Source organism: Lepisosteus platostomus, chromosome 25 (genome assembly GCF_059453375.1).
Source record: "Lepisosteus platostomus isolate fLepPlt1 chromosome 25, fLepPlt1.hap1, whole genome shotgun sequence".
Lineage (NCBI taxonomy): Eukaryota > Metazoa > Chordata > Actinopteri > Semionotiformes > Lepisosteidae > Lepisosteus > Lepisosteus platostomus.
In genome coordinates, this window is record NC_142635.1 from 9991794 (window position 1) to 10019125 (window position 27332).

At 40.0% G+C, this 27332-nt stretch overlaps 1 protein-coding gene and 1 long non-coding RNA gene across 5 annotated transcripts in view; both read right to left on the reverse strand.

Moving 5' to 3' along the window:
• The window catches only part of cadm1a (cell adhesion molecule 1a), a 320960-nt gene extending 305911 nt beyond the window's left edge, over positions 1 to 15049 (reverse strand). For all 4 annotated transcript variants that reach the window (XM_088618972.1, XM_088618971.1, XM_088618970.1 and 1 more), the window contains exon 1: positions 14892 to 15049. In XM_088618972.1, the coding sequence (XP_088475098.1) occupies positions 14892 to 14967 (76 nt within the window). In that variant the 5' untranslated portion in view covers positions 14968 to 15049. The remainder of the gene's footprint in view (positions 1 to 14891) is intronic.
• Positions 15050 to 17770: 2721 nt separating this feature from the next.
• Positions 17771 to 20585, reverse strand: LOC148641058 (uncharacterized). The gene is made up of 3 exons (XR_015930289.1): positions 20520 to 20585; positions 18577 to 18715; positions 17771 to 17990 (listed from the first exon to the last, which is right to left on the reverse strand). It is a non-coding gene; the product is annotated as an uncharacterized LOC148641058 (long non-coding RNA).
• Positions 20586 to 27332: the final 6747 nt, after the last annotated feature.

Genomic DNA, 27332 nt, shown 5'->3' on the forward strand with positions numbered 1-27332 from the left:
TCATGCCATTCAATTGTTACTGTCCGTCGTGTAAAAGGGAGCCTGGTAACGATAAAGAGCAGCACCTGCGAGGGAAAATAAATAAATCAAAGTGGGTTATTATGTTATTTTTTCCTTAAAAACCAGTATCAAAAGATGAAAGTTAAAATGTCCTTTTTGTTGACCTTGAGAGCTAGGTTTCTGTGTGACATTAAAGCATGACATTTTTTACACAGAACCCCTAGAATGTTCTACAATTACCTACTGAGAGCCTCAACAGGTCTTTTTCTTTTTTTTTCCTCGCCTGTATAGGACATTGGGAGATTACTGTACGACCTAGTTTTACAAGAAGAAATTGGATCATTTTTCAGAGACCTAGGGTGCACCACAGGACACAATTTCATTGCCACTGGTTCTCATCTCAAAACAGATTATGACATTTCTTCCACTTTGCCCTTGGAGTGGGACGTGACAACAAATGAAGTCAGGGCCGTGAAACCTCGGAAACGCGGCTCACTGACGGTTAAAACAAACAAACCCAGCGAGGGAAATGCAACAAAGGGGTGAATTCTATAGCCTTACAATCTGTCATGCTCTCGAAGTTTCCAGCGCCAGAGAGAAATTGAATCGTGACAAAAGAAGAAAATAAAAGATGTGTGGCACTTGTGATTCCTTAAGTGACTGGACTTTGAAAGCACTCAAAAAAATACAACATAAAATGCACCAAGTATTAATCTTTGTCTGCTTGGAAACTCGGGTTTTCTACCTCAAAAGAAGCTCTTGTTGGGGGAGCAATAAGAGCTTTCAAAAGAGGAATTGTTACCCGAGAAAAAGCCGACATCTTCCAACTCATTAAATGTCATTAAAGTGTCCAACATGCTGAATCATTTTTGCAAGCAGAGTCACAAGAAGAAGCAAGTAAAAAGCACTCCCAGCGTAAAGACTCGGTCATTATGAACAAAAGTACCCCAAGCTACTGAAACCCCAAAACAACAATGATATCAAACGGGTAGCTCTATTTTCAAGTAGGTACTGTGTTCAGGATTTCTTTTACCCCCAAAACCTGTTCATCAGAGGATTTCTTCTTGCATCCTCAGCAAAGAAACTTCACCACAACTTCCTCTTCAACATCATTCCAATATATGACAAAATGCAAAAGCAAGGCAGTCCTTTAGAAATAAGTTGGTGATGATAAAAAAGCATAAAGGACGACAAAAAGACCAATCACTGTATTCAATCGGCCAATATTACCATAAAAACCACTTCCTCTAAAGATGCCACAGTGTCAAATTCCTCTGGGCCTCTTGTTCTCTGCACGACAATGGTTTGAGGTTTTGGTGAATCGCACTGCTGTCATGATCATCATTGTACTGTCAGCAACAGGGGCGAACACAAAGTTGACTACAAATGTGTGTCTACAGAACCATATGCATATGTAAAACAGAAGCTAAGATGCGACTTATCTAAAAATTGCACTGGCCTCAGTGTAACTCCCTGTGGGAAAGGCAAGAGACAGCCTCTAAGGAATTATGATGACTCTCAAAACAAACACCTTCACAAAATGAAGTGTAGTGCACAGTATTTATATTAAACAATACTTATAGCAATTCTTAACGAGTTTATGTGAATAAGAGTTATGCAAAACAGCCATCGTACTATTTCACAACACAGTAGCAGCTCGTAATCTTTTAATACAGGCAGAATGCAATACAAATAGAAGCGATATTACTACCCTAGCATTTTACACATTATAGAGTGGCTGAAGAAACCCATGGGAACAAAGCTCAGGTACTGAACTGTTTTCTAAAGCTACAATGCCACCTGATATGGGCAAGGATTGCATTTGCTTGCACAAAATTCCCCGATTCTCTAATCCTTTTGTAAAACCAGCGCAGCTCTGATTAACTTACCTGAAGTTGCCACTTTCCTGTGTCTGCACAGAAAGACATTCCCCATTGAAATTCTGCATTTATTTTTAGAAATCTGTAAAAATAAGTCAGCCAGCTTGAAATAGAAGAGTGCTTTATCCATAGCCACATTAAAAGTACTTAATTCAGTAAAAGAAGGCATTTGCTCACGTAATCAACTGCTCTAATTATCATCAACTATTTGTTAAATGATGGAAACTTAAACATAAATATTTTATACAAAAGACTTAATCCTTACTCACACATTAACAGCTGACTCTTTTTATGTATTGTGATAAATGAAAGTTCATTTGGGAGCCTACTGCTAATTAGATACCGTATCTTACTATGCACCATGAGTTTTATGTGATATAATGCAAACTCAAGCTACACCATAAACACTGACGTGAGATGCATTGTGGGTAAGGAGTCAAACATTAAGAGATGAGATTTGTAACCATGGGTCACAGTCTTAAATGTTCACCAATAGATTTCTGGATCAGCTACAGTATTGAATGCCCTTATATGTGTAATTTTCCCTCTGTAGACTATGCACTGCTTCATTTTCAATTGGGTTGGCCCTATGTGTCACAGAAAAATCAATTGTTGCTAAAAATAAACCCTGGCAAACTTGTGCCCTTTACAAATGATTACTAAGGGCACTACATTATCTTGCCCAACTTTACCAGTTATGATACCTTCAACGTGAATGCACAAACCGTGAACTGTGCCTGCATAACATGGAAGGAAAAAAAAAAAGATTAATAGTAGACTCCAGAAAATTCAATAAGCCAGTGAGGAGATACAATGTGGGCCGGACGTGAGGAGAAATTGATAAAATTATAGTTTACAACCACACCAGCCCACAGAAATACTGATCCAGTGAATTTCAGATAAATGTTGGGTCATGTAAGAGAAGGACCCAGTATCCTGATTTCTGATGCTCCCCCCCCCACCCCCATCCCCACCCCTTCATTCTGAATCTCAAAGGAATTATACAAAAACCCATCTCGAAAAGGCGAAACACCTCAACGCAGCCGCAGAGATTCTGCTCCAACTCCTGCACCTCACGGGTTTCAGATCTTTCACAGAAAATTCGGGATGGCTGTATGCAAGACATTCACTTTCATGGACAAGCTGAACCTCAAACCAGTTTGCAGCACCTAACCGTTGTGTTTGCATGTTTTGAGGGCTGTCCCCGGAGTTTTATTACACTCATTTCAGTTGTGTAGCACTGGACGAGATTCAAAATAACCGGATAGTTACAACAGCTGACGTGCTTTCTTCAAATTTACAAATGCGCTCTAAATAATTCTGAATTTAATAGGTTTAGTTTTGTCTTATAGTCAGATGTTTGCCTGTTTTTTTCCCCTACTTTCTCCAATGGAAGTCATATTATAACCAGTCATGGCTCAGATTCTACTGCACCCCCATGACTGAACACTCAATGCACCTAGCATTTGAGACTAATAAATCACACTTTGTATGGCTCTGTTAAGAATATCAGGACACCAACATGTAAAACCAGATCATATGTGTTGATGAATGTGTGTACAACTACAAAATAAACTACAACTGATGGCAATTCAGAACTGCTTGGCCACAAGAATCAGGAATCCCCCCAAAACAATCTACAAGCAGGATGCTGCATCAGAAATTATATGTAAATAGAACATAAACTAACCTTATATTAAGTCTCGCATACTAAAATATGAAGCACCATGTCGAACGCTACGTATTTTTTTTATTCGTTTCACATCAATAGACATTGCCAAATTAATCCTCGGCCCTTTCTTTCATAAAAATGATCAACTTTTATTTTCACATTATCTATATGGTTTCAGAAACGTTATCTCAAGGGCCTGGCAGTTAAAGATACGCTTGCTTTACAGTGCTTGAAATTCCCAGTGCGGTCAAGAATGAACAGAATGTCTTCAATCGTTGCTGAGAGTTCATGATTTAAAAAAAAAAAAAACTTGATCGAGCTTTGGCAATTTTTTCGCTACCCTTTTGCACTGATCCCAACAGGCTACCGCCAAATAAAGGGAACACGGAAAGAACGTAATGTCAGTAATCAAGTTTGAGGATAATCTTAAAGTATATTCACTCCACTGCTAAAATAAAGCCCAAAAAGAAAAAATAATTTACATTTAAGGACATACATGTTTAAATCCTTAAATCTCAGAAATTTAGGAGAGAGCACTGCAGAACCTACTGTAGATGTTATCTGTACTACTGCACTAACAGAAAAGATCCCCCCCTGCCCCATCTCTATATTAAATCAATGGAAATTCACAAAGTCTGGCTAAAATCTACAATTTCTGTGTAAATATGGGAAAAAAGGGGGGTTTAACATTTTTTCTTGGGTAATATAGGATGCAATACTGAGCACAGTGCATTAACACATGACAAAGCTCAGATAGAGTTTAGGAACTACCTCAGAAGTCTAGGTAATTCTAGGAAAGAAACTTAAAGCTTTTGAACAAAGCCCTAATTAATGTTCATTACTTGAAAGCTTCAAGTTATAAACAGACAAAAAGTGTGTGCAAATAAGAGAGCTAGATCAATTAGCTATAAAACACTATGGTGTTTAAATTAAAAATGTGCCTCCTATTTAGTTAGCAAGTGCAGGAAAAAAATAGCTTTTCAAGCAAATAATGAAGTAAATCTTGAAGTTAGAAAAATTAAGTGTCTGACCTTGATCTTGGGACGTGTTATGATGTTGTACAGTACTTAAAAAGATTAGAGAAAGGCTAATAGATCACTGTAATCCCTTCTTAATTGGAAATCATCCTTATAGAAGAGCCAACATGATGTATAGAGAGCTGCTTTTTTATCCACACCGAGTTAAGCAGAAAAAAAAAAGAAAATTGTGTGCGTCTCAGATTTCAATTCCTCAGTTCATTAACTTCCAGCAGAATATGTCTACACCCTTGGTTAATAAGATGGTTTCCAATTTCCTGCTAATGTGAAGGTATATTCACATAATGACTGATCAGGTTTACTTGTAAATAAGTGAAGTGCAAACTGCTTTCACTTTGCAGTGCAGGCATTCTGATTGTTAAAACAGCATCTAATTTCATCTTGAACATGACCATGGAAAACAAACAAACCAAAAAAAAAAAACTTTATTGAACAAATACAATGCCAAAAACAACATGCAGAAAATAAAAGAAGGCTTGTAATCGCACCAGAACATCCGAGAGAACACGTCCAAAGCTGTAAATAAGAAAAAAAAAGGGGTAAGAATTGTGATGGCGTGAGAGAGGCGTTTGTAGGGAGCCTCGTGCCAAGATGGCTGCTGAAAGGAGCTAGAAATGGGTTAAACCTCGCACCCCTACAAATTGAGTGAGGGACACTCAGAAGAGCAGAATTCTGTGAGACAGAAAGGAGGTGTTAGGACAGGTCCCTACAAAGCCACACCCACACCCCGGCCCAAGAGCCTCGACTAGGAAGGAACAGGACAGCAAACCAGCAGATGTCATGCTAGTGGCAAGCAGCTACCCCACGCAGAGCAAGAGCAGCACCACGTCGCCACAGGACAGCACCATCTTGGTTAATGCCCACTTCGGAGCAGGGAGGTTTCAACACCCAAAAAGGGTATCATCCAGGAGAAGGAGAGAGACAGCGAGTTAGTGCTCTGTTGCTAGGACCTCTTCCTAGAGCTGGCCATCAAGCCCGTGGGAAAGACACGGGAAGGGTGTGTCACAGGTTCTGGACAGGCAGGCTGTGCAGTAGCTCGTTCTCCAGGCCCCACGACGATGTTCGCTGCCCAGGAACAGGAGGGGCATGCCGGACGAGGGCTGACAGGACAGAAGGCGTTTTAGCGCTCAGAGAAGGGTGGCAATGCCTGGCAAGGCAGCAGCATATTCTTGTAACTGCAGACAAGAGAGCAACAGAGTCCACATTACAGAGTAAACCACAGTGAACCACTCTGTCACAACAGCTGCAGGTGAATGGGCAGCCTGAGAGAGAGGTAAAAGGAAACCATGGGTAAGAGCCAAGAGGGTGCTTTAAAGGGCTGGATTCCACAAAGTTTGATCAGAATGAAAACTCCTAGTGAAGGGAAGACAGCGTTAAAGAATAAGCCTGACGGAGCACATTGTGAGGAATATCCCTTGCCTACAAGAAAACAAAGGTGAGAGAAGCAGAGGCTTGATGGTGTGAATATTAAAAAGAAAAACAAAAGACTCCAAACCTGAGAGAACAGCCTGAGGGAGAGATTAGAAAGTAAAAGGACAAAAGTTGCAAGACAGATCTGGAAAAGGAGAGGGTCTGCTCAATTCTTACTGGTCGGGGACAAATGTACAATCTGATGTCAGAGGGGCTCAACATGTACTGTTATAGTAACACTAAAAAAAAAAAACTTTGTTCAGAACATTAGTTTTTCCAAGTTACATTAAAGAAAAGCGAATGAATCACTATCTTGAAAGTTAACCCCTTTCTCAAACTTTTATCACTATAAAAAAAAGTCATTTTGACCTCAAGAGCAAAGCTCCTGCTGGTGAAGCAAATGTTCTTCCTGAAAAGAAAAAGTGGATGTACACTTGCACTTTTGAGAAAGTAGGAAAGCAAGTCTTGAAAGAACACAGCAAAGCTGCCAATCAAAATGGAAGAAAAGAACTATGAATGTCCTAACAGAGGACTGAATCCCAATAGCGTTGACATTTCCTAAAACTTGTTTAGAACCAAGACCATTCAGGACCGATTTCTAGTAGGCCTAACTGCCTTTTGTCCGTTTTTGATTGACAGCTAATTGTACTCAAAACGTGGACACCTATGCACACAGGAAAGGCGTGAGAAATCTAAGGTCAAATCTGTATTCATAAATCAACAGCTAGAAATCCATTTTAAATAAGCTTTAAGGAAGACATTTTGTAAATATTCAGTGGTAGGTAAGGATGCTTTCTTGGTGAGCTTTTTGGTTAAGTGCAATTATTTAATTTTTAAGCCATTGCAAAGAAAGATAAGCTTATTTGCTTTTTTTCCTTAGGTGCCTTAAGGGATACAAATTAAGAATTGTGAAGGCTTCATGCCTGAAATGAAGAGGCCCACTGGCTAGCCTTTAAAGCCAACTAAACCAATTCCAAATTCGCTAATCCCATAAATTCAGCATACAAGACAGACCATCTCGGTCATAAATGCTTCTCTGAAATAAAGACCCTCCGCTCTTCTTCTCAACAATCTACATTCTAGAATGAAATGCAGCAAAAACAACACAAAACAAATGCTGACCTGTAGGATTTTTAGTTAAAAAATGGCCTTTGTTGCAAAAATATTTTACCCCCCCCCCCCCAAAAGCCAGAATTTTTATCAGAAAATCAGAGCATGTTTTATGTTACAGCTCGGACAGGGAGTGTCATTTACACAGAGGTAATCATGTACAAAATGCATATGAATACAAGCATTTGTTCTTGGTGGTAGCTACAAATCCTTTTATATTCATTTGCAAATGTCTGAAACATGAATCAGTGGAGACCCATTCTGTACTTGAAGTTTTACAGATAACTGTTGTTCCCAAATTAAAAAAAAGCTCATACAGCACACTTTTTTTTTACAGATGGAGAACATGCTATGGTTAACAAAACTCCCTCTTAGTTAAAATGATTTTACAAATGTTGGCATGGCAACAACCAAAGAGTTCCTCCCCCACTTTACCTCAATGAGGCCTAAAACAATGGCTGTTCAGTGCTCTACATCTTCTTTGTCTCTTACCCTACTTTCACTGATGTCATAGAAGAAAAATGTCTTTCAGTACCAAAGAAAGGGAATTTATTATTGAGAGGAGGAGATTGATGGGAGTCACGCTTCTAACTATACAACATTTAACTCTTGTGCCGTTTCTATGGCTTTCCAGCTGGGATGCAGGGTCCCTCTGCTAAGTCAATCTGGACAAAATATCTCCCTATGGAGACAAGAGCAGGAGCAGGAGTGAGTGTGAAATAAAAGATGTGCTGTCAGCCAAAAGGGCCGAATTAGTAAAAAAAAAAAAACAGGTCATTCCCAGAAAGTTTAGTTGAACAAGACAACTGGCAACACTCAGGGGAATGAAGTACAGACAAGGTGACCCTGCCAAAGAAATTGCCCTCCTACACTCCCACCCCCTCAGAAAAAAAAAAAACATACAAATGTAAACATTCCCTTCTACATGATTGTAAGGTTTGCGTGAGACTTAAAATAAGTTTTCATTTCATCCACCCACCCCCTGTAAATTTAAAACATTTGCCTGCAAAAATTTCCCATTATTCTTGGGAGGGGAAAACAAATCTTCACCAGAACCCCTAAGAAAATGATTTGGAGGAGAACGTCAACAAACAAATGTTTTTTCCTTCCTTCCCACTGTGTTATCTTTTGGAACTCTTATCGCAGCCCTAGAGAACGGCAATGTAAACTAAGCATTAGAGAAAGTCTGGGCACCCCTCATGCTCTCATTTGTGTGGGCTTCTGTTAATGACGATCACAGCGCATGATCAATACAGAAGCAAGCTGGTGGAAGCCAGCTCTAATCCATCATAAAAATTCTTATGCGGATTAGAAGCTCCATCACCCATTTTCATTTTCAGGCTAAAGGTATTAGTTTAGCTGCCAAGTGGCACCCCACACATTCTACACTTCAAAGGAGAAAAAAAAAAAACTTCTTCCCGAAACAAAAGCCCGGTTAACCAATTTCATCGAATTTGGCCGTCCCAAGCAACATGTGACACCGTGCAGTTCATGAAAAATCCAGTACTGACACAAGAAGCATCAGATACATCACAGCAAACCACAGCACTGTCTCCACAGTATTTATTACATTGACAAAGTTCAGATGTTTAAGTGTACTACTGCGCACTTGCATTAATGCAGGGCACATTCCACCCAACATACAGACAGCTTGTGTATGCAAAAAGGACACTTCACATTGAATTGAGCCTTGGAAGGCTTTGCCCCAAGCTTCACTGAGCACACATGAGCACGTGGCAATTATTTTGAGTTAAGGTATGACTAACGAAGCTTAAAGTAAAACCTAGGAAAGATGAAACTGCTCTGTTAAAGGCTCTTATCTCTGACTGACGGCAAGCTAAAAAAGCAGCACATTAAACTGATTTAATTATTGTATGGTTACATAGTTAAAATGTGTATTCTGGGGGTTCTCTTAATGACAAAAAACTAACAGTGCCCTGCAGACCCACTGAACAACCTTTAGAAGGACACATGCTGATTATGGAAAATTATTCCCACGTGACATGTGCGATATTTGATATTTAGTCCCTTTCATGTTGAAATATTTACACTGAATACTGATAAAGTATTTTTTCAGAATTTTGAGACAAGTGGGTCTGAATTCAATGAAAAGCCCGCTAGCAAAGCCTACCGCCTTTATCTGCAATTTTAACGTGAACCATTTTCTTGATGCACTTCTTGAAAGGAATGTGTTGAACAGCAGCGCCTTATTAGTTTTAATGTCTTCCATTAATGCAGACACTCGGGTAACAAAGACTCCCACTAAATACTGTTTGAATTCTCAAAAATAAAAAAAAATGTATCACCCACTGATGAGGGTAATATTGACAGCTGAAACTTGGCAGAATTCAATTTACATTTGGAAGCGGCAGTAGCAATTCAATATTTCTACATCAATGGCGTCTCGTGAACATATTTTCAACATTCCTGTTACACTAAAAGGACTGATTGATCACTGATCACTCTAAAATTCCCAGTCGCTGGTAAAAGTGTGCTTTTCCTTTCATGGCCACTGGCTATGAATTGATTGCCTGCACCTTCCCAAAAGCATAACTCTGAAGAAAAACCCGCAACCAAACTCCTTTGTAAACACTGTAGGAGGAGGATAATAAGCATGGCTAACTTTGATGTTCTCTGTATTTTGTTTCCAGGATTCACTTAATTGTGCCAGTGGGTGAACAAAGCCCCTATGCAATCGGTGACCTGCTCAATAGCATCTCCTGAAAGCATTTTGGTGCGACGCCGCACAACCCATGCGGTAAACAGCATGACCGAAAGGAGAGCCTTTTACACCCCCCAGTAAGAGAGAACTGCAGAGGAAGAAAAGATCAGCATGTCACGCCTTTGGGATTCCGCTACAACTTGGAGAGTAAGACAACCTGGAGTTCTGACAGATCAAAAAAAAAAGCAGAAATGGCTGCAGTACAGTCTTGCTCTATTAGGCAAATTCCTCCCTAGGTTAAAAGAAAAGTTAGCACTGTAGTCATTCCCTCACCCAAACAATACATTAAAAACACATTTTTGGTGCATGATGATGATCCAAAGTGATTTTAAGTACAAATTCTTTGGTCTACAAATGATCATTCCTGCAAGGAAGAAATTACAAACTTAAAACTTAAAAACTGCAGCACTTTCTGCCCTGACAATACTATACAGAATAACATCACCAAAGAAGAAATTTCACCACCACCTGTTTACTGTTCCCCAGTGGGACTGGATCTAAAGGAAGCAAATGATTAAGTCAGTACTCGAGAGAATCGCTGTTCGGCAACGCCGCTTCACATGTGTGCCACTCGCTGGAGCTCACTCCTCTGAAGAAAAGTAAAAAACAAATATAGGACTGATGTTAGGTGTGGCACGTTACCTGGCTGAACAACGCATTTCTGGAACCGTCATGAAACCATCTCTCTCTCATCAGAAAGATGTTTTTCTTGGTAAGGATGACTGCAACTCCAATCCTGCCACAGAAGCATGAGACATAAGGCTGGACTACACCCTGGACTAGACACACACACACACATATATATATATAAGCACACAGGGACAACGTAGAGAAGCTAATTAATCTTGCCAGCATGTCTCTGGAAGGCGAGAGGAGACCACAGCACCTGCTGAAAACCCACGCGAACACAGGGAGAACATGCAAACACTGCTCAGACGATGCCCAGTCCAAACCCAGGAGCTGTAAGACTGCAGTGCTAACTGCCACACTACTATTATGCCCCTAGCCATGAATGGCAACTAGTATTAACGGCTAAAAGAAAAAATCATTGTTGGAAAAGAACATTCCCCAACCATGAAACTGAAGTAAAATAGATATACTATGGTGAACTGTAGAAAACTATTGTACAACAGGTATTTTTTACCAATCATTTTCCTGTTACAGTACATCTTGTAGAATACTATTAATAATCTACTGCACTGAAGTTTCAAACTCAACCCAGCCTGACATCACAAAAAACGTGCATATAGGTTGCTCTCCTGGAAACAGAGGGTTATGCTATTCTTTCGCCAGCTACAGTGTTCCAGTAAACTGTTAATATAACAATAATAACCTTCTGATATCAGGTTATTTAATACCTTTTGGTTGTGTTCCTTTAACAGTGATACTGAATGTTAACAATTGTTCCTGGATAAAACAATAACCTACTCTTAGTAACTATTAAGTTACTTTCTATTATAGATTATCAATGCCCACCTGTTTTCAATTAAAAGTCCTAAGAAGCCATCCCAGACAGATGAAAGATCTGGTAAACTTCCAAATGTGTATAAAAAGTGCAGTCATTTCAATATTAGTCTTAGATCTTCTAAAGATGAAACTAGAGCAACCATCCAATACAGCAAAACAGAGCAAGCTATAAATTATAAGCCCATCTTGGGTGTGGTTTAAAAACCACCAAAAAAAACTGCACAACTTCATGAGAAGATTTACTCCATGATAGCAGTGTCCGCAAATACCCCCTTTGTGGACTCTGTCACTGAGACACTAGACGTTCCTGAATAAAACAGCTAGAAAATTCCCAAGCTTCCCATGAGAGAGGCTGAGTTTGGGAAATTGATCCATTAGTGAGTGAACTAAAACAATTCTGCTGTTTAAGTTGATTCCTTGAAATGACTAGATGAATATAGAGACACACATGTATAGCTTAGGAACCACATAGCATGAATCCAGCCAAAAAAAAGAGGCTGAAATTAAAAGCAACAGTTTACTGTATATACAGTTTAAAATATACAGTATGCCTACTGATGCTCCACAGGTTGGAAGACAGGCCTAACTCTTGGGCTGAACTGGTTCATTCATGCTTATGTAAAATCCTGCTCTTTATCTGCGGAAGCAAAGAAGTTGAACTAATCTTTTCAGAACACTAAGTCTAAGGCTTGTATGGGCTTTATTATAGTAAGTCAAGAGGCATGCCTGTCGGGAAGCACAAACAATTAAACTGCCCGTAGTTTTGGGCCCCTCAACTGAGTCAATGTTGAAGCTCACGAACAGCAATTAGGAAGAGAAAGGCTGTGAAAAGTCATGCCATTTGCTTGCTTTTCCAAACTTGCCTTTTGTGGGTCCCTTCCTAACATTAGGCATTCATTGATATTTAAGTACTTTGGTCACAAGGCAGTATATTTTGGAGTTGATCAAACCAACAATGTGGCAATATCTACATAATAAGCAATCAAACAAAAGACCCTGCAGCATTTCTTGGCTTGGATACCATGCAATTTATGCCTCCCTGCAGTAGCTACATTAATCTTAAATTCCCGCAATGCTTAGCATATTGTATAAAGTAGTGTTATTCCCTGAGTGCACTTAAAAGTTCACAGAATGATAGCTATCCATTTTTTTTTTAAAGAGGTAAAGGCATTTTCCAACAGATATCGCAGACAAGACGGTAACAAACGAGAAGCACTACAGTTGCTTTCCTCTCTCCACAGAAACTTCAGGAAATTAAGACCCGTATGCTCATGAGTTTCAGACCTCTGGGCTTTTATGTTAATCATCATTTTCTGGACAGCTATTAAAGACAAAGACTCTCGGTTTTCCAACAGGGGAGTTGTTTCCCCCCCTATCCGGACGCCCCAGCGAGTTTATAATGAATTGCTGTATTGAGTCGGTGAGGCACATCACTAGAAGACAATGCAAATATTTCTAACCAATGCCACGATCGTTAAGACGCTGTTTTAATGCATTGAGCAAAATAGAGTCATACATTTATTAAAATAACCGATTTTCTGAAAGCCAGTTTCCAAACGTAGGAGAGAGAGTCTCCTGTTGAATAAAAAAAAAAAACCTTTCAGCCACTCATGCATTTTTTCCGCTCCGTCTGGATTTAAAAAAAATAATAGCAGCGAGATTCATCAGATTTTGCCGTAGGTGCTAATAATATAGGGGGGTGGAGAGATTTTAAAGATTTTATGGTCTTCCACCTGTTGATGTCCAAAGGGGATTTGTACATCCGAACATGCACCTATTTTTTTCGGCAAAGCTTTTTTCTCGAATATTTACAGTATGCACAACCAATATCACGAGCTTATTGTTTACAAGTGCAGCTATGACTAAGCCGGAGCGCTGTTTTCACGCCGTCTTTCTGTTCAAAGCAAACACTGCCCTCTTAGTTCCCAAGCCTGCTACGTTCAAACAGGATCTCCAGAAGGAAGCGTTTCAGAGATGGCACTGAGGGCTAAAACCTTCACGTCGTCTCCGATATCAAAACCAGTCGTTCAAATACCCCGTTTCCATCAAACAAGCCTGTGTAAGACGCGTCAAGAATAAACAGATGATACAATTCGGGGTCTTTAACTCCAATAACGCGACTGTTAACGCATATTTTAAGGCCGCGATTAATTTGACAAATTTGCTTAAAAAACGTTCAGCTGTGCAGTTTCTTTTAGATGAGAACTTTTCGGTTTTCGCACGATATAAAATCTCTTAACCACTTCCCCCCCTCATGGCGAGTTGTTATTCGTGTTCGCTACATACTGCCGCTCAACGAAGTTTAGCAGAGACTGCGTCTATTTAAACCGGTGATGCATTTGAAAAACCATGTTACTTGGGGGAGAAAAAAAACAACAGCACAACCACACACACATATAACCGGCACAGACCCACTACACAGCTGTGCAATTATGAGGCACGTCGGAGTTTTCAGCCGCATTTCGCAAGAACGAGACGAGCAAATCAAAGCACGGGAAAACAGCGTGTGTAGTTTGCAGAGCGATTTTACGGCTACGAAACACGCTTGCATAGGTTTCATCCCACTATAGCGGCACAACCTTTAATTATGCACAAGAAGTAGCGAATAGTTTCCGGAACTCTAATAATAACAACAACAAAAACAAATCCAGGCAGAAAGTGGAAACATCAACAAAGCCCGGAGGGCACTTAAAACTAATTCAGACGACGCCTTTTTCACGTAAACCCCCCCTTAACATGCCCAAAAGCCACCCGCCAAAACATCGCCGCACAGAGCTTCAGCACATTACAGACCGGCGGTACAAGAGCAGGATACGGCGCACCGACCTACTGCGACGCGAAAACAGGGTTATTTGTCCGCTAAAGCCACTTGCAAGTCTCCCCGAAGAGACTACCGCATCCCCTTTCCCCGTTTGTGCTGCCTGTTTTCGGAGCACAACCATTAATTCATACCCTAACCTGCGCTCTCCGCCAATAGTTACATCAATCACCCGTTATCTCCAGTCCCCGGCAAAACAGCCTACACGGAACCAAAACCAGGTCTTACTCGGTGTTTTTTTTTTAAAAAAAGAGAGGGGGATAAAAAAAAGAGGTCCTAGTCATTTTTTCTCTCCTAACACGCAATGAGAAAAAAACCCAACACTTTCTAAAATGTTTGCCCGAGGAGCGAGGTAGGCACTTGGCTAGTACACTTGTTTGCTGGAGCAGTGATTGGAGTTGGAAACATCTGCATGAATCTGCGACTGTAGCGAGCCTGCCAGCACCGAGGACAGGCAAATCGCGCAACTTCTCAACTCTCACATTCATGCACGAATATATTTCTTTTTTGGGGGGCTCGCAACACCGTAATCCCACTTCGGACGCAGCGATCTCACTCAGTTTTTCTTTATTTTACTTATCCATCCCGATCCAGAACACGGTTCTAAACATCCCAGAAATTGACTGTTTTTCTTTCCCGTTTTTTTTTAAACTGATACTTTTGCCATTCCTTTGCTTTTGCACAAACCGCAGAGAGCTCCGACTGGAAAGAAATTCCATTCTCTCTTTTTTATTTTTCTGGGTTGGGGACAGGGGGGCGCAGTTCGGGTTCCTACCTTTGAGAAGAAAAGCTGCCGAAACCAAGAATAAAGCCAGAGATGTAGGGAGAGATCCGTTCCCCGTGATCGCCATGTTGGACACCTGCTTCAGTCTGGCGGCGCTACTTCACCTAGAGACAACGGGCGAGAGATAATGAGATGAAAAGGGGAGGGAGCACAGATCTAATATGTTAAAGAGGAGGAGTGGTTTTATTTGAGGGGGGGTTCGTTCCTCACTTTTTAGAAAGGCGTGATTTTGCAGGGTCTGCAAAGCTGTGGAAGGAAGGAGGAGGCGGAGGTGGGGTTGTCTTTTTAAAAATGAACACATAAAATCAACAGGTTCTGTTATTTTATTTTTTTTACATCCCAATGATCTGATCTGGATTAATCCCCCCCTCAATGCGCTCTAGGAAGATGCACGTCTTTTTGAGTTTGGAAAATTTTCAACCACCTGCCTTTAGATTTTAGAAATTATGCAATACGAATGCTTCATATTTTGTAGCCCTGAAGCGGGCAAGAATCCAGTAACCTGCTAAAAAGAGATTAATAAAATATATGATTACTTGTTCGGCTTAATCTGACCATTCGATTGATTTTATTATACAATACTTACATATATCGCTTAACAGACACCGAACTTATACGCAAGTATATCCTCCCTTAGATTGTGAAAAAAAAAATCTTTAAAGAATAATTGCCAACATCAATAACAGCTGTTGCAATGAATCACGTTAAGTGAAATCACAGCTGACAGTGATGTTCCAGCTTTGCAAAAGATTTTTTAAAAAACGCTATGATTGTTATCACGGTTTTATGTAGAATGTGCATAGTCACAAACCATAAAAGCACATAATGAAAGGTATGTACAGTCACGCTTCAAGTATAGAGATAAAAACTCTTAACGATCCGTTTTAGCAAACCCTTTAGTTCGCTGGACCTGACAGGACGCAGTGAGATGAAGATATGGCGCCCCTAGTGGATGAACTGTAGAAAAAAGCCAGGCTGCAGGATAAATGTTACTCTTAAGGTTTTAATGTTTATATAAACATGTAGGCTCGGATAGTATTTCTTCCCATAATGATTGCGCAGATATTTGAAAACAAAAGTACTTAATCCTCAAACTAAACGAAGAGGAACCGACTTCATGTTTGTAAACGCTATCAAATTTTTTTCTTCTTGGCGTTATATAAAGCCCAACTCTTACGGTTGTCAATATTACTAGTAAACACACTGTTCCTATCCGGAGCGCAAGTTTGTAAACATTTTCTCAGTTTTGGAAAAAATAAATAGTTGCCTTAGTAGCAGAAAAAAAGGGTATTCCAACTTAATTTTAAAACATTTTGATTCTCTTGATAGACAAAACATGTTTACTTATACAATAGTTAATGTGTTACTTATTCAGTTCGTCATTTCTGAACGCAGTGAAAAACCACTGAGGTACCCTTAAAGCAGACCCGCTATTTATGTTCTGACACATTTCGCCAGCAGTTGGAAAGGGTAGTACTAATTCCTCTGAGCAAAAACGAGTTATTGTAATAGGCCACAAAATTGAAAAGGAAATTGTGTATGATTTATATTCTAAATATAAATGCCATTTATTTGTGTCAAGAAGCTTGAAAACGCAGTTGCTTTTTTTGTTTGTTTTTATCGCACTGCAAACAGTCATTTATCAACCGAGACACATTCCAGGCAGATTTTAGTAAAACGTAAGTGCATCTCATGAGCTACTGGTTTTCCCTTTTGAAGCACATCTTACAAATTCAAGTCTTTATGTCTTAGTGTTACAAGTCACAGGGATGTGAAGGATACCTATATAGTAATAAGGGATTACTGTATAGCCTCTGAACCTTCAGATCACTGCTCAGTTAATTACTGGTCAGTTTTGTCAGACTGACTGTATGCACTATGAGCTGTTAGATAACAGTATAGCAGCCTTCCTGCTCAGTTGGGCTCCAGGGTGTCTGCCCATATAATGGATCACATAAAACTCAGTTATTGGGTCATCCAGTAATAAGATTAAATACTACAAAAACCTCCTAAAACAAGCACTGTAAAAATATTTTATTGGAAAGAAGGAAACATCAAAAGGAAGATGCATCACACAGTCCATGGTATTCCCTCCAATTTCCTGAATGCCACAGGGACTACTGGGAGATTGGCATTCCGAGACCAGAATTGACAGCCTGGGACGTTCAAAGACAGCAGGTCGACAAGGAACAGCCCTGTTTAGATTTTTAACCAAACAGTTTCAGCTCTGTTTACTTATTTATGGGGACATGCAAGGGGAGATGAAAACCTGTCTCATTACAAGCATAGAGTATGGAAAGAAAAATCGAATTTAAAAAGTGACTTGACAGGTGGTGAGTCAATAAAATAAGAAATGTAGACAGGTCCGCAGAACTACAAGTAGCAGAGAGCACCATGGATTAGCACAGGGTAGACTGGTACACAATTCAACATGCAAAACTTTGTACAGTTCTCAGCTTGTGCAATTCTTACTCACTCCTTTATCTCCAACCACAACAGCGGCTGAAATAATGTTTTCCACTTATTGTTGAAATGCCTCCGATCCGAGGCATGTAGTTTCCATGAGAACATCTATGGAGCATGCCTGGAAAAGCATGGAAACCCCAGCCAAGTGCATTGTTAACTAAAGCTGGTTTACTTTAATTGGGTACATCAAGTGTAGGAACCAAGACTCAGTCTTCAGTCATAACAGATGGAATCTTAAAAGCATTTACTGTACAGCACATTAGTGTTGTCAATTAAATGTTTCACTTGGGAATTTTCTGATTACATACCTAATACTTTTCAGGCTTGTTAATACCCAACCATATTGTGAGCATTTCCCTCACTTACATAAACTTTCATAGGGCCTAATGTACCACAGCCCCCCCCCCCAAATCTTATTGTTTGCAGATTATCCATTTTGAGATCCCCCAAAATAGGAAATAGGAGCCACATCTCCTCTGGAACTCAAGAACACCAATTTACATTAGATGTAGACTCATCACATAATAAAAATTAAATCCAAACCTCCGCATTGAGCCATTAAACAAGTCAAAACCCATCCAACTGTTCCCACATACAATTGTGATCCATCTGGGTAGATCAGACCTGAAAAATACAAGCCTGGTGATTAAATTGTAATGACAGTGCCACCACACTTAAAAGTTTTGACAAATTCAGAATTTAAAATTGATACTTGCTTCACTGAGCTTCTAACAACCAGTTGGGTGTGATTAACCAAATAGCACTTTGTGCTTCTTAAAAAAAAAAAATAGATTTTTAAAATGTAGTCAAAACATGAATAACCCTTATATCAGGTGTAACCAGGTCGCAATGTCAGGGGATACGTTTTCAATGCCGATTAACCTTATGTGCATGTGCCCTGTAACAGACTGGCATCCCATCCAGGATAGATCCAGCCTTGTGTCCATTGTTCATCAAGAGACACCAGCCCCCTCATGACTTTGTATTGGATAAAGCAGTTGTCACTTTCCTCAAAGGCTGATGGTAAAAAGTACGGAACTGAATTCCCCCCCACAAAAGAGAAAAGCAGTTAATGTACTTTTAAATTCAGAAGTCTGCAAAAAACTGTTGAAGTTTGACAAGTTAAACGACATTGTGATGTGCTTTAACTCTTCATGAAGTCAACTGGTAAAATAAAACCGCACAAAAGAAAGCGTTGTTGCAGCACTACCTGTGGAGGCAAACATTCTCCTCTTTTGGAGGCTGGAACTTGTGGTTTGAAGATGTACCAATAATCACAAGGTCCGATAGGAGGCAAAATCGGATTTTCCACAGATCTCTTCCGACAATGTTGTTATGTACTGTATATGCTATAAAACAAAGGAGTAGAAATGGAAGTTTTAAATACCCAAAGTCAAGTTCTCATTTGCAAACCCAACATTTTTCCCCTCAAGAAAAGTGTGGAACCCATGGGAGTGAGCACCTTTGTTTATTTGTAGAGAATTCAAAACAGTGACTATATTTGAGCCTCTAAAAGACCAAAAATACTAAAAAGATTAAGCCTTGCGAGTTCTATTCCCTCCCCCCCCCGCGTGAAACTCAGAATTGAGTTGCAACAAACCGGCTAATGATTTTTGCATTTCCTATTGTCATGAATCCTCTGGCAATATGAACTTATTCAAAGAAATCTCACCTAAGGGTCCTGATTTCATACACTTAAAAATAGTTGAGGTGAAATGCAAGAAGTTTTTTTTAGTGACCGGCAGCAAGACACTTTGAGGCCTTTCACCTAGAAAGGAAGATGTAATGCAGAAACACTGCTCGCCATATTTAAAAACATTGGCATTTTTAAATCCATTTAGGAAAGCAAGTCTCTGCTTGTGATCTGCAGTAAGACCAGCACAAATTCCAAATCTGATGCACCGTTTCTCACTGTAATGAGAAATGGAATGTAAACTCCCAGGATGAAATATTTAAGTTGCAGATTAGTTGTAATAAATTGTGCATTTCTAGACCTTGACTTAACAGACAAGGTCAGCAATTTCCTTGGCAAAGGTGCTGGGAATGACATACTACAAATCTCACGACGGCTTTCAGTGAATGAAGATCAGCGAGTACTTCAGTCTTTCTGCAAGCTGCCACTTCCCCAGTTTCAAAAGGCGATGGCCTTAAACACCAGCGTAAATAAATAACAGGTCAGTGTAGTATTTTAAAAATACAATAACATACTTCAGCCATCACAGGCACTACAGAAAGCTATATTGTAGATCAATATTTTCACACAAAACAAAAATGAGCAAGAAAAAGGTCAACCTCCCTTTTATTCACCACATTTCTGTGTCTTTAAACCCTGGGAAAAAAAAGGCAACAATAGTCTGTCAAAATAGGGAAAACTTCTGATCCATGCTGACTCACATTGCAATACAATGAATATTTAATCCACTGGAAAATTTAACAAAGTTAATGCAATGCAGCAGCTGTAATAAAAACATGCTCCAACTAGACTTAAAATAGGGGAGAAACAGCCATGATGGGTTTGAGCTCAAGACTACTGCAGAAGTTTATCCAATGAATGGAACCTCTAATAAGTACATTAGACATTTTCTAGAGGAAAATGTGGAATAGCATATTGCAAGACCAATTACAATCCAGTCCAAAAGGTACTTAGAATTATGATCAACATCAATTTCCATGGCTTAGGTATCAATTGGATGTGGTGGGGCAACATCACAAAAGGTGTAATTATGTTCAAATCAACTGGGCACCATACCCTCCTCACTCCAGAGGTAGGGAATGGACAATGTAATTCACAAACACTGGACAAAATGGTTGCCAGTGGGTTATTGTAGCTGTAGCCCTGGATGGATCTCACCAGAAATGCAGTTTTAACACCTCTAGTGAAGCCAATCCACTTCTCAGCAGTGAACCAATCCCAGCCAAAGGAACAATACAGCAATGTGCTCCAGCAAATAAGGACAATGCAATCATATGGCCAAACTCAGTTTATGCATGAAGAGCTTTCTGGTAAATGCTTTTTTATTACTAGTATGTTTGAGACAGTCTTTCTGACGCCTCAAAACATGCCATTTAGCCCTTGAATGCTTGAGCATGTTAATCCTCTAAAGCATAGTCCTAATTTATACCCTGATAAGCATAGGGTATAAAGTAACTCACCCCACTTTACACAGGTTTTTAAAGGACACTGATCTGAGCAGCACATCTTGGGTGGAGGGAAGAAACCAGAACAGCCAGAGAAAAGCCATGTGGATACTATGAGGAAGACTCCTGTATTTGTGTGACAATTTCTCCTTTTCAATACATTGCACAAGTCACCCACAAAGTATTTCAAGTTATAGCAGTTATTACAGGTTGTAACATGCCAATGGGCATGTCACAACAGGAACCCTTTAAAAAAAATGCAGGCCCAGGCCAACCAACACACCCCCATAATGTTTAAACACCCTAATACAACTTATAGTGCAGAGTACTCAAAAGAAAACCCTAAGCTCTTCATTGAGATCCTGCCTAAACATTTCCTGAAGTTCCTATCTAACAAAAGCCAAGCAGCTACACTGCTTACCAGCCTCAAACTTCCAAAACCTTCCAAAAGTGTCTCCCTCCTAGAATCTAAACTCACAGTTCCTTGGCCAGCCTTTCTCTGGGGAGTGCTATCCACACACAGAACTTCTTACCCTCCATTCCTCCTCTCAGACTGACTCTAGAAGCCTCTTCTTCCTGTTCCTTTAAAGAGTCAACTGACCAATTGGATTCCTGCATCTGGTCAGGTGACTAAGCAGCTGCTCATTTCCCCCCAGAGGAATCTGTGAAATGTGGTCAAACCAGGGCTGTGCTCTTCCCAGGGTGCAATTATAATATTACAATTAGACCCGGGACTAGATATAGTCAAGGTCTTAAGATCAACAGTATGGATTGGTATTTGTTTTCTTCAGTGACACAAAGGATTTCAGTCCTAAATATTTCAAACTTATGCCTTGGGGGATAAGTTTCTTTTCTTGACTACTATAAAGCTGAAAAGTTGGTACTATTAATGTTTCATTGTAGACGCTGTCCTTTGTCTTCAACTGAACTTTGGCAGGGTGGCATGGTGGTGCAGTGGTAAGCATTGCTGTATTGTGCTGGAAACCTAGGTTTAATTCTGTAGTGCTATCTGTGTGGAGTTTGTATGTTCTTCCTGTGTTTGTGTGAGTTTCTCCTGGGTGCTCTAGTTTCCTCCCACGGTCCACAAAAAACAACAGAAACTGGTAGATTCATGGACTTCTGGGAAAACTATCCCTGGTTTGAGTGTGTTTATGTATGTCTGCCCTGTGATGGACTGGTGTCCTGTCCGGGGTGTACCCTGCCTTGCGCCCATAGCTTACTGGGATAGACACTGGCTCCCCTGCGACCCTGAATTGGAAAAAGTGGTTAGGAAATGGGTGGATGGAGGACCTTTGTCACCTTCTTTGAGAAGCAGTGAATTTTTTACATTTCAAGCCGCAGAATTTTCTCTTTGTACATCTTGGCAACTGGATGCACGAACTGTAGCTATGTGTATTTTCCTAAGATGAGTCATTGCATGTTGGCCAGCATCCACAGATGCCCTCCTGTTCATGTATCACTTGGCTGTTCTCTGATGAATAGATGTTCCACGTTTTGCCAAATCATTCTGTGTTTTCTTGGCTATTTATGTATGGATTTTATAGACCTTCCGAACAATTAGTTTTGATACTTCTTGATCTACATAACAATCATTTGTTAATTGTATTAATCGTATAAATGGGTGTTTATACAGGTACTTTGGTGAATACAATTGCTATTTGCTGTGTATGTATACAGTATGTATGTGTTTTTACTGTTCCTATGAATGCATCAATGCATGTGTGAGTTTCTAAAATAAAAAAGAGAAGCCGAAATGATGACGATGATGAAGAAAAAAGCATGACAAAAGATTCACAAAACAAAAGTGACAAGCAAACAGTAGATTAGAATGATGGCTAGTTCAGTTCCAAATCTATCACTATTGCAAAGAAGAAATTAAAATGTGGGGGACTGCTTATCAATGTAATTATGTTGACTTTATAATGTAAATGAATTGGACGCTTTTTCAAATTGACTAGCAGTTTAAGCCAGGGTTGCAAATTGCTATGGTAATCCAGGTAGCTCTCCCCTTGTGTGGCTCATTATGCAAATTTGCTGCGAAGGCTCATGGGGTAAGTGCTTTGATTTTATGGAGATGAAGAGGAATTAAAGAGAAGTTTATACAAGCTTCACATTCCAATCATATATCTCAATGCCTATACAGAGTCTTGAGTCTGACTTTCTACACCAAACAGCATCTGAATTCATCCATAATATTTACTCAGGTTTGGCATGTAATATAGGAATAATAACCTCTAATGACAGAAGCGCTCACTATGATGAACTCAAAAATTGGTGCTTTACTCCCTGTAGTCCATTCCTTTGCATACTCAGATTCTTAAACGGTGCCTAAATCAGAATTTCAAATGTGCTTTCCTTGGTTTAGTTGGAATATGATGCATCGTGATGCTTTTAATGTGCTGAAAAATCTAATGCAACTGTTAGATTCGCTCATTAATAAAATAAACTCAGAATGGAGTCAAGGCTGTTAGAGAGAATCTGCTGATTTTATCCTGCTCGCTCACAGAAACAATGGCAGACAGACCTGACAGACTTTGCAAGAGATTTGCTCCTTTGTTATTATTTTCGATGACCTGTTATGGAGTACACTGATGTGCAAATATCTTATGCAACTCCACACAGAAGAACTGGTAAAATATCACTCTGTTATTGAACTAATAATAAATCACTTAATTGGATCAATATGTTAAAAATATTTCATATACTGTAGGTGCACATTCTTTTTTAAGAAACACCCCCATCTGAAATTGTCAATTGGTTCTTTACATCTTGGCTCAGAGTAATATCTCCAGTGCTGTAGAGGAAACACAAGCATGGGGAGACTAATACCACTGACTCATTCACCCATAAACTCATTCATCTTTTCACAGGCTCCAAGCTGCAGGTGCCTCACAGCGTGTTTTAGCCCCAATTGGCTGAGAGCAGCAGCACTTTCCTCACCGATGTTGCTACAAGCCTACGAGCATTCGGAGAAATTGAGAAATTCACTGTTTGCACTGATTTCAGTGGAACTTTGCCACTGGGCAATGCTCCTTATGGCTTACTAGTGCCATGACCTGCGTTTAATTTTGTTGAGTGTGCTCTCTGGGTTTTCTAAGCACAGCACCGAAACTGAAAAATCTAACATGCATGTTTGCAATTTAAAAACATAGTGAAAGGCAGACTTGAAGCAGAAAAATGTGGTGTTGAGCCTCGTTCCCTTCTGTTCCATACAGTATGTAAAAAAACAGTGAAGTACATGCTGGAAAAAGTTTGATGAACATGCATGAATCAAGCATGCATTTAGCCCCATCTAGTAGAAAGCTAATGGGGGACACTTCAGTGCAAGATTGATCCAGTGATCAATCTGAACAAATATCCACCACAACAAGAGTTTTGTTGTGTACCTCTTACTATGAACCCGCTTATGAGTATGAACATGAAACTGTAAGGAATTGAATGAAGTGATATGGGACAGCATTCCTTGATGCATGCTCAAAGATTGAACAGTACATTTCCTCAGAAATGAGGAGGAAATTGTTTGAGAAAACAGTACAGTGCAATTCTATAACAAAGTTAATTGTAGATGAAGCTACTAGTTTAAACAAAAAATGTGTCTTCCCTACCTGATTTTATGAAAACAGTGAAAAAGGAGTAAAGTTTAACATAAGAATAATTTCTTAATACACTTAGACTTGGGCTGTATATTTAACACACATGGCTGTGATCTGCCTCTGCTGTGATTTGATCACAGTCTGTTGCATTCAGAGCCACACACTGCTGCTTCACAGACAGCAGCAAACTCCGATGAACCAGAAAACATGCTCTGTGAGTGTGGCATAATTCAACACAGACTAGGTTTCCAGAAAGGGACATCATTTCTACATCACGTTCACTGTCCTGTGCCCCATTACATAAACAGTATAATACTGGCTAGTGGAAGACCATACAGATATTGAAACCCTACAGAGTTCATTGGAGTGGAAATGTTCCAAAAAAAAGAATGGTTTCTAAGTTACCATTTTTGAGACATGTACTGTACAGAACATTTCACAATTGATGCACATGTCACGATTAAGCATTTCAGTAATTCTTTTGCCTCTCATACAACTCCTCATTGAGATCCGGCAGCTCTTGATTGACAAACTAAGTGCTGGCAATGACCCAGTCTTGATCACACATGTGACTTTGGGCCTTAGGGCACGATCTGCACTAGAAGCAGGTACATTTACTGGTCAAGCCACTGAGGACCTGCCACATCTGTGTCTTCTTGTCATTTCATTCTTCTCTTTCTGCATGTGGAATAATACATTATCTGCATGATTAATCTTTTGTTCTTTTGGATACTGCCTATTCTTATACATCATTTATACATGGTACGATATCATAGGTGCTCAGCCTACTCTACTCTGAGGATCTACTCTGCATCCTGTTTGTCAATATTTTTGAAAAAATGTGTTGGTGTTAGAATAGTGTGCCTGTCAAATCGTCACATTAGGGAAGCAAAGAACATACGAATATGTGAATATTCTTAACTACTTCTTTCAGGTTTTCTTCAATTAACTCTTCTTGGCTGAAAACGACCTTAGCTAGCCAAACTAAAAGTGGCCTCTGTCTGTGTGCAACACAAGAGTTCAGAATAAACAGACCCATTTCCATGGAGTCTCCCAGTTGGGTAGTGACATTCAGGCAAAGACTGAACCATGAATTTTAAGGAGCTTTCAAAGCAACTCAGGATAAAGCCGTATAAAAGCACAGATCAGATCAACATTTCAAAGACCCTTAATACCTCTTTGAGCATGGTGATGCTGATGATTAACAAGTGGACGGCACCCAGGCACAGGCTATATCGGGCACTGAGCAGCAGAACTGAGCAGACAGGTAAAGAGGAAACTGGTTAGGGGTGATACTGGGAGGCCAACAGTGACTTTGAAAGAGTCCTGTGGCTGAGATGGGAGAAGCATGACATCCAACACAAACCCAACATAGTATATCTGTCACGGATAGGGTGATCCCCTAATTCAGGAACTACTTCTGCTTCGTGCAGAAGGTGACAGTACCTTTCTTCCCTTGCCACAGGTTATTTCATCAACCAGAACCTCCAGTACGCCCACAGAGCAGACCTGACTGTTAGTATTGCTTAAGGGGCCTTTTTATTCACTTGCAATTACAACACACGGTCTCCCCAACATCCAGAGCCCATGACAAAAAAAACTTCCTCCAAGGGGCACACATTCCAGACCAGCGACCCCAGTTACCAGAACAAATGTCCAGAGAGAATGCAGTCCAGCAGTTCTGTCTCCCATGTAGCTCCTTCGGTGGCTCCAGAACAATGTGTTCCCGCCTTCTACCCTGTTCCTCTCAAAACTCCAGTTTTGGGTAGAGGAGGGAGAAAGAAGATGCTGGATTTTCCTCTGCTCTCACTCCCTGGTGTGCAAGGCAATTCCTCTCCTGGGTCCAATCAATCTCTCACACAATCCTTCCTTCTCCAAAGTCCCGCGTTTTCTGACTGGAACTTTTTTTTTTGCAACTGAAGCCCCTTTCACCAGGTTTCTTATGTCCTTTTCCGATGGCCAGTCCCACTCAGTGGGGGATTGCCATTGTCTCAGTCAGAGGCTGGAGTGGCCAGTTGATTACAGGAGGAGGCTTGGGGACACAATAGGAAATGTTTGAGGACTGTCAGCATGCAGATTTCCAGGTGTCGTGGCTCTCTGTCACTCTTTTGTTGCCATTTTTTCCTGCTCCCACCTGCCCAAAGTCTGGTTTAAACTACCACTAGACACGTTTGTGGAACTTCATATTCCCCTCTCCCTGTCAATTGCTTCCTGCCCCACTGTCTACATTTAACAAACTTCATCATGAGGAGAAAACAAACACACAGGCACATGAAAAACACACTGATGGTGATACAGTCACTGGCCAGAACAAGTAGACTCGGTGAATCACCGCCCTAAGCCTTTTCCCCTTCTTCACTGCTGCCACATCACTCAGTCAACACCATCTCTGCAGTCAAGAATGGTGATGGAAGTATTTTGAATTAGCTCTGTTTGTCTTCAGCGGGGACCGGGACATTTGTCAAGACTGGGGACGTAGGTGGAGCAAAGCATTGGCTGATGTTAAAGGAACATTGTTTCTAATGTCCTAAAGCACAAAGCCAAAGCCAGACTGGAGTCGTTTAAGAATAAAAAAACAGTAAAGGTGCTTGAGAGAGCTGTCTACAAGTGATCCTCGAGCAACTTGAGCTAGAGCAAATCTGCCGAGAATAATGGGGAAAGATTGCATCAAGGCAGTGTGCAAAACTTTGGTGGAGACTTAACCAAAAAGACTTACAGCTATCAAAGGTATTTACACCAAATATTGTGTTCAAGGGTGTGGTTAGTTATGTAATCAGCATATTTCAGGTTATGCTCTTAACTTTTTGCTGTCATTTACTTAATTTATTTTTAGAAGTCTTCAGTTTGAGCATTCAGGTTTTTAATAAAATATTAAGGTTACATTAAGGTTACATATTAATTTTTTTTTTAAATGCATGCATCCTTTTTATAAGTTCTCAAAATGGGGCACAATCGAAATGATCTGAATACCTTCTTAAGGCACTGTATCAAAACATAAATTATATTCCACTTCCCTGTAACAGTATTGATTCAAATCAGTAAAGAAGAGAATAATTGGGGATTTCAACAAAATTTGTGTTATTATCTGTGAATTTGCTATGGGCTGAGCCTGAAATATATGACTTAATTCTATGAGCCATAAAATTAATATTTTCTGAAAACAAAAAACAAGAAATAGATATATACAGTACTGGATTACCTGCTACATCTACGGCTATTATAAACATTAGTTTTA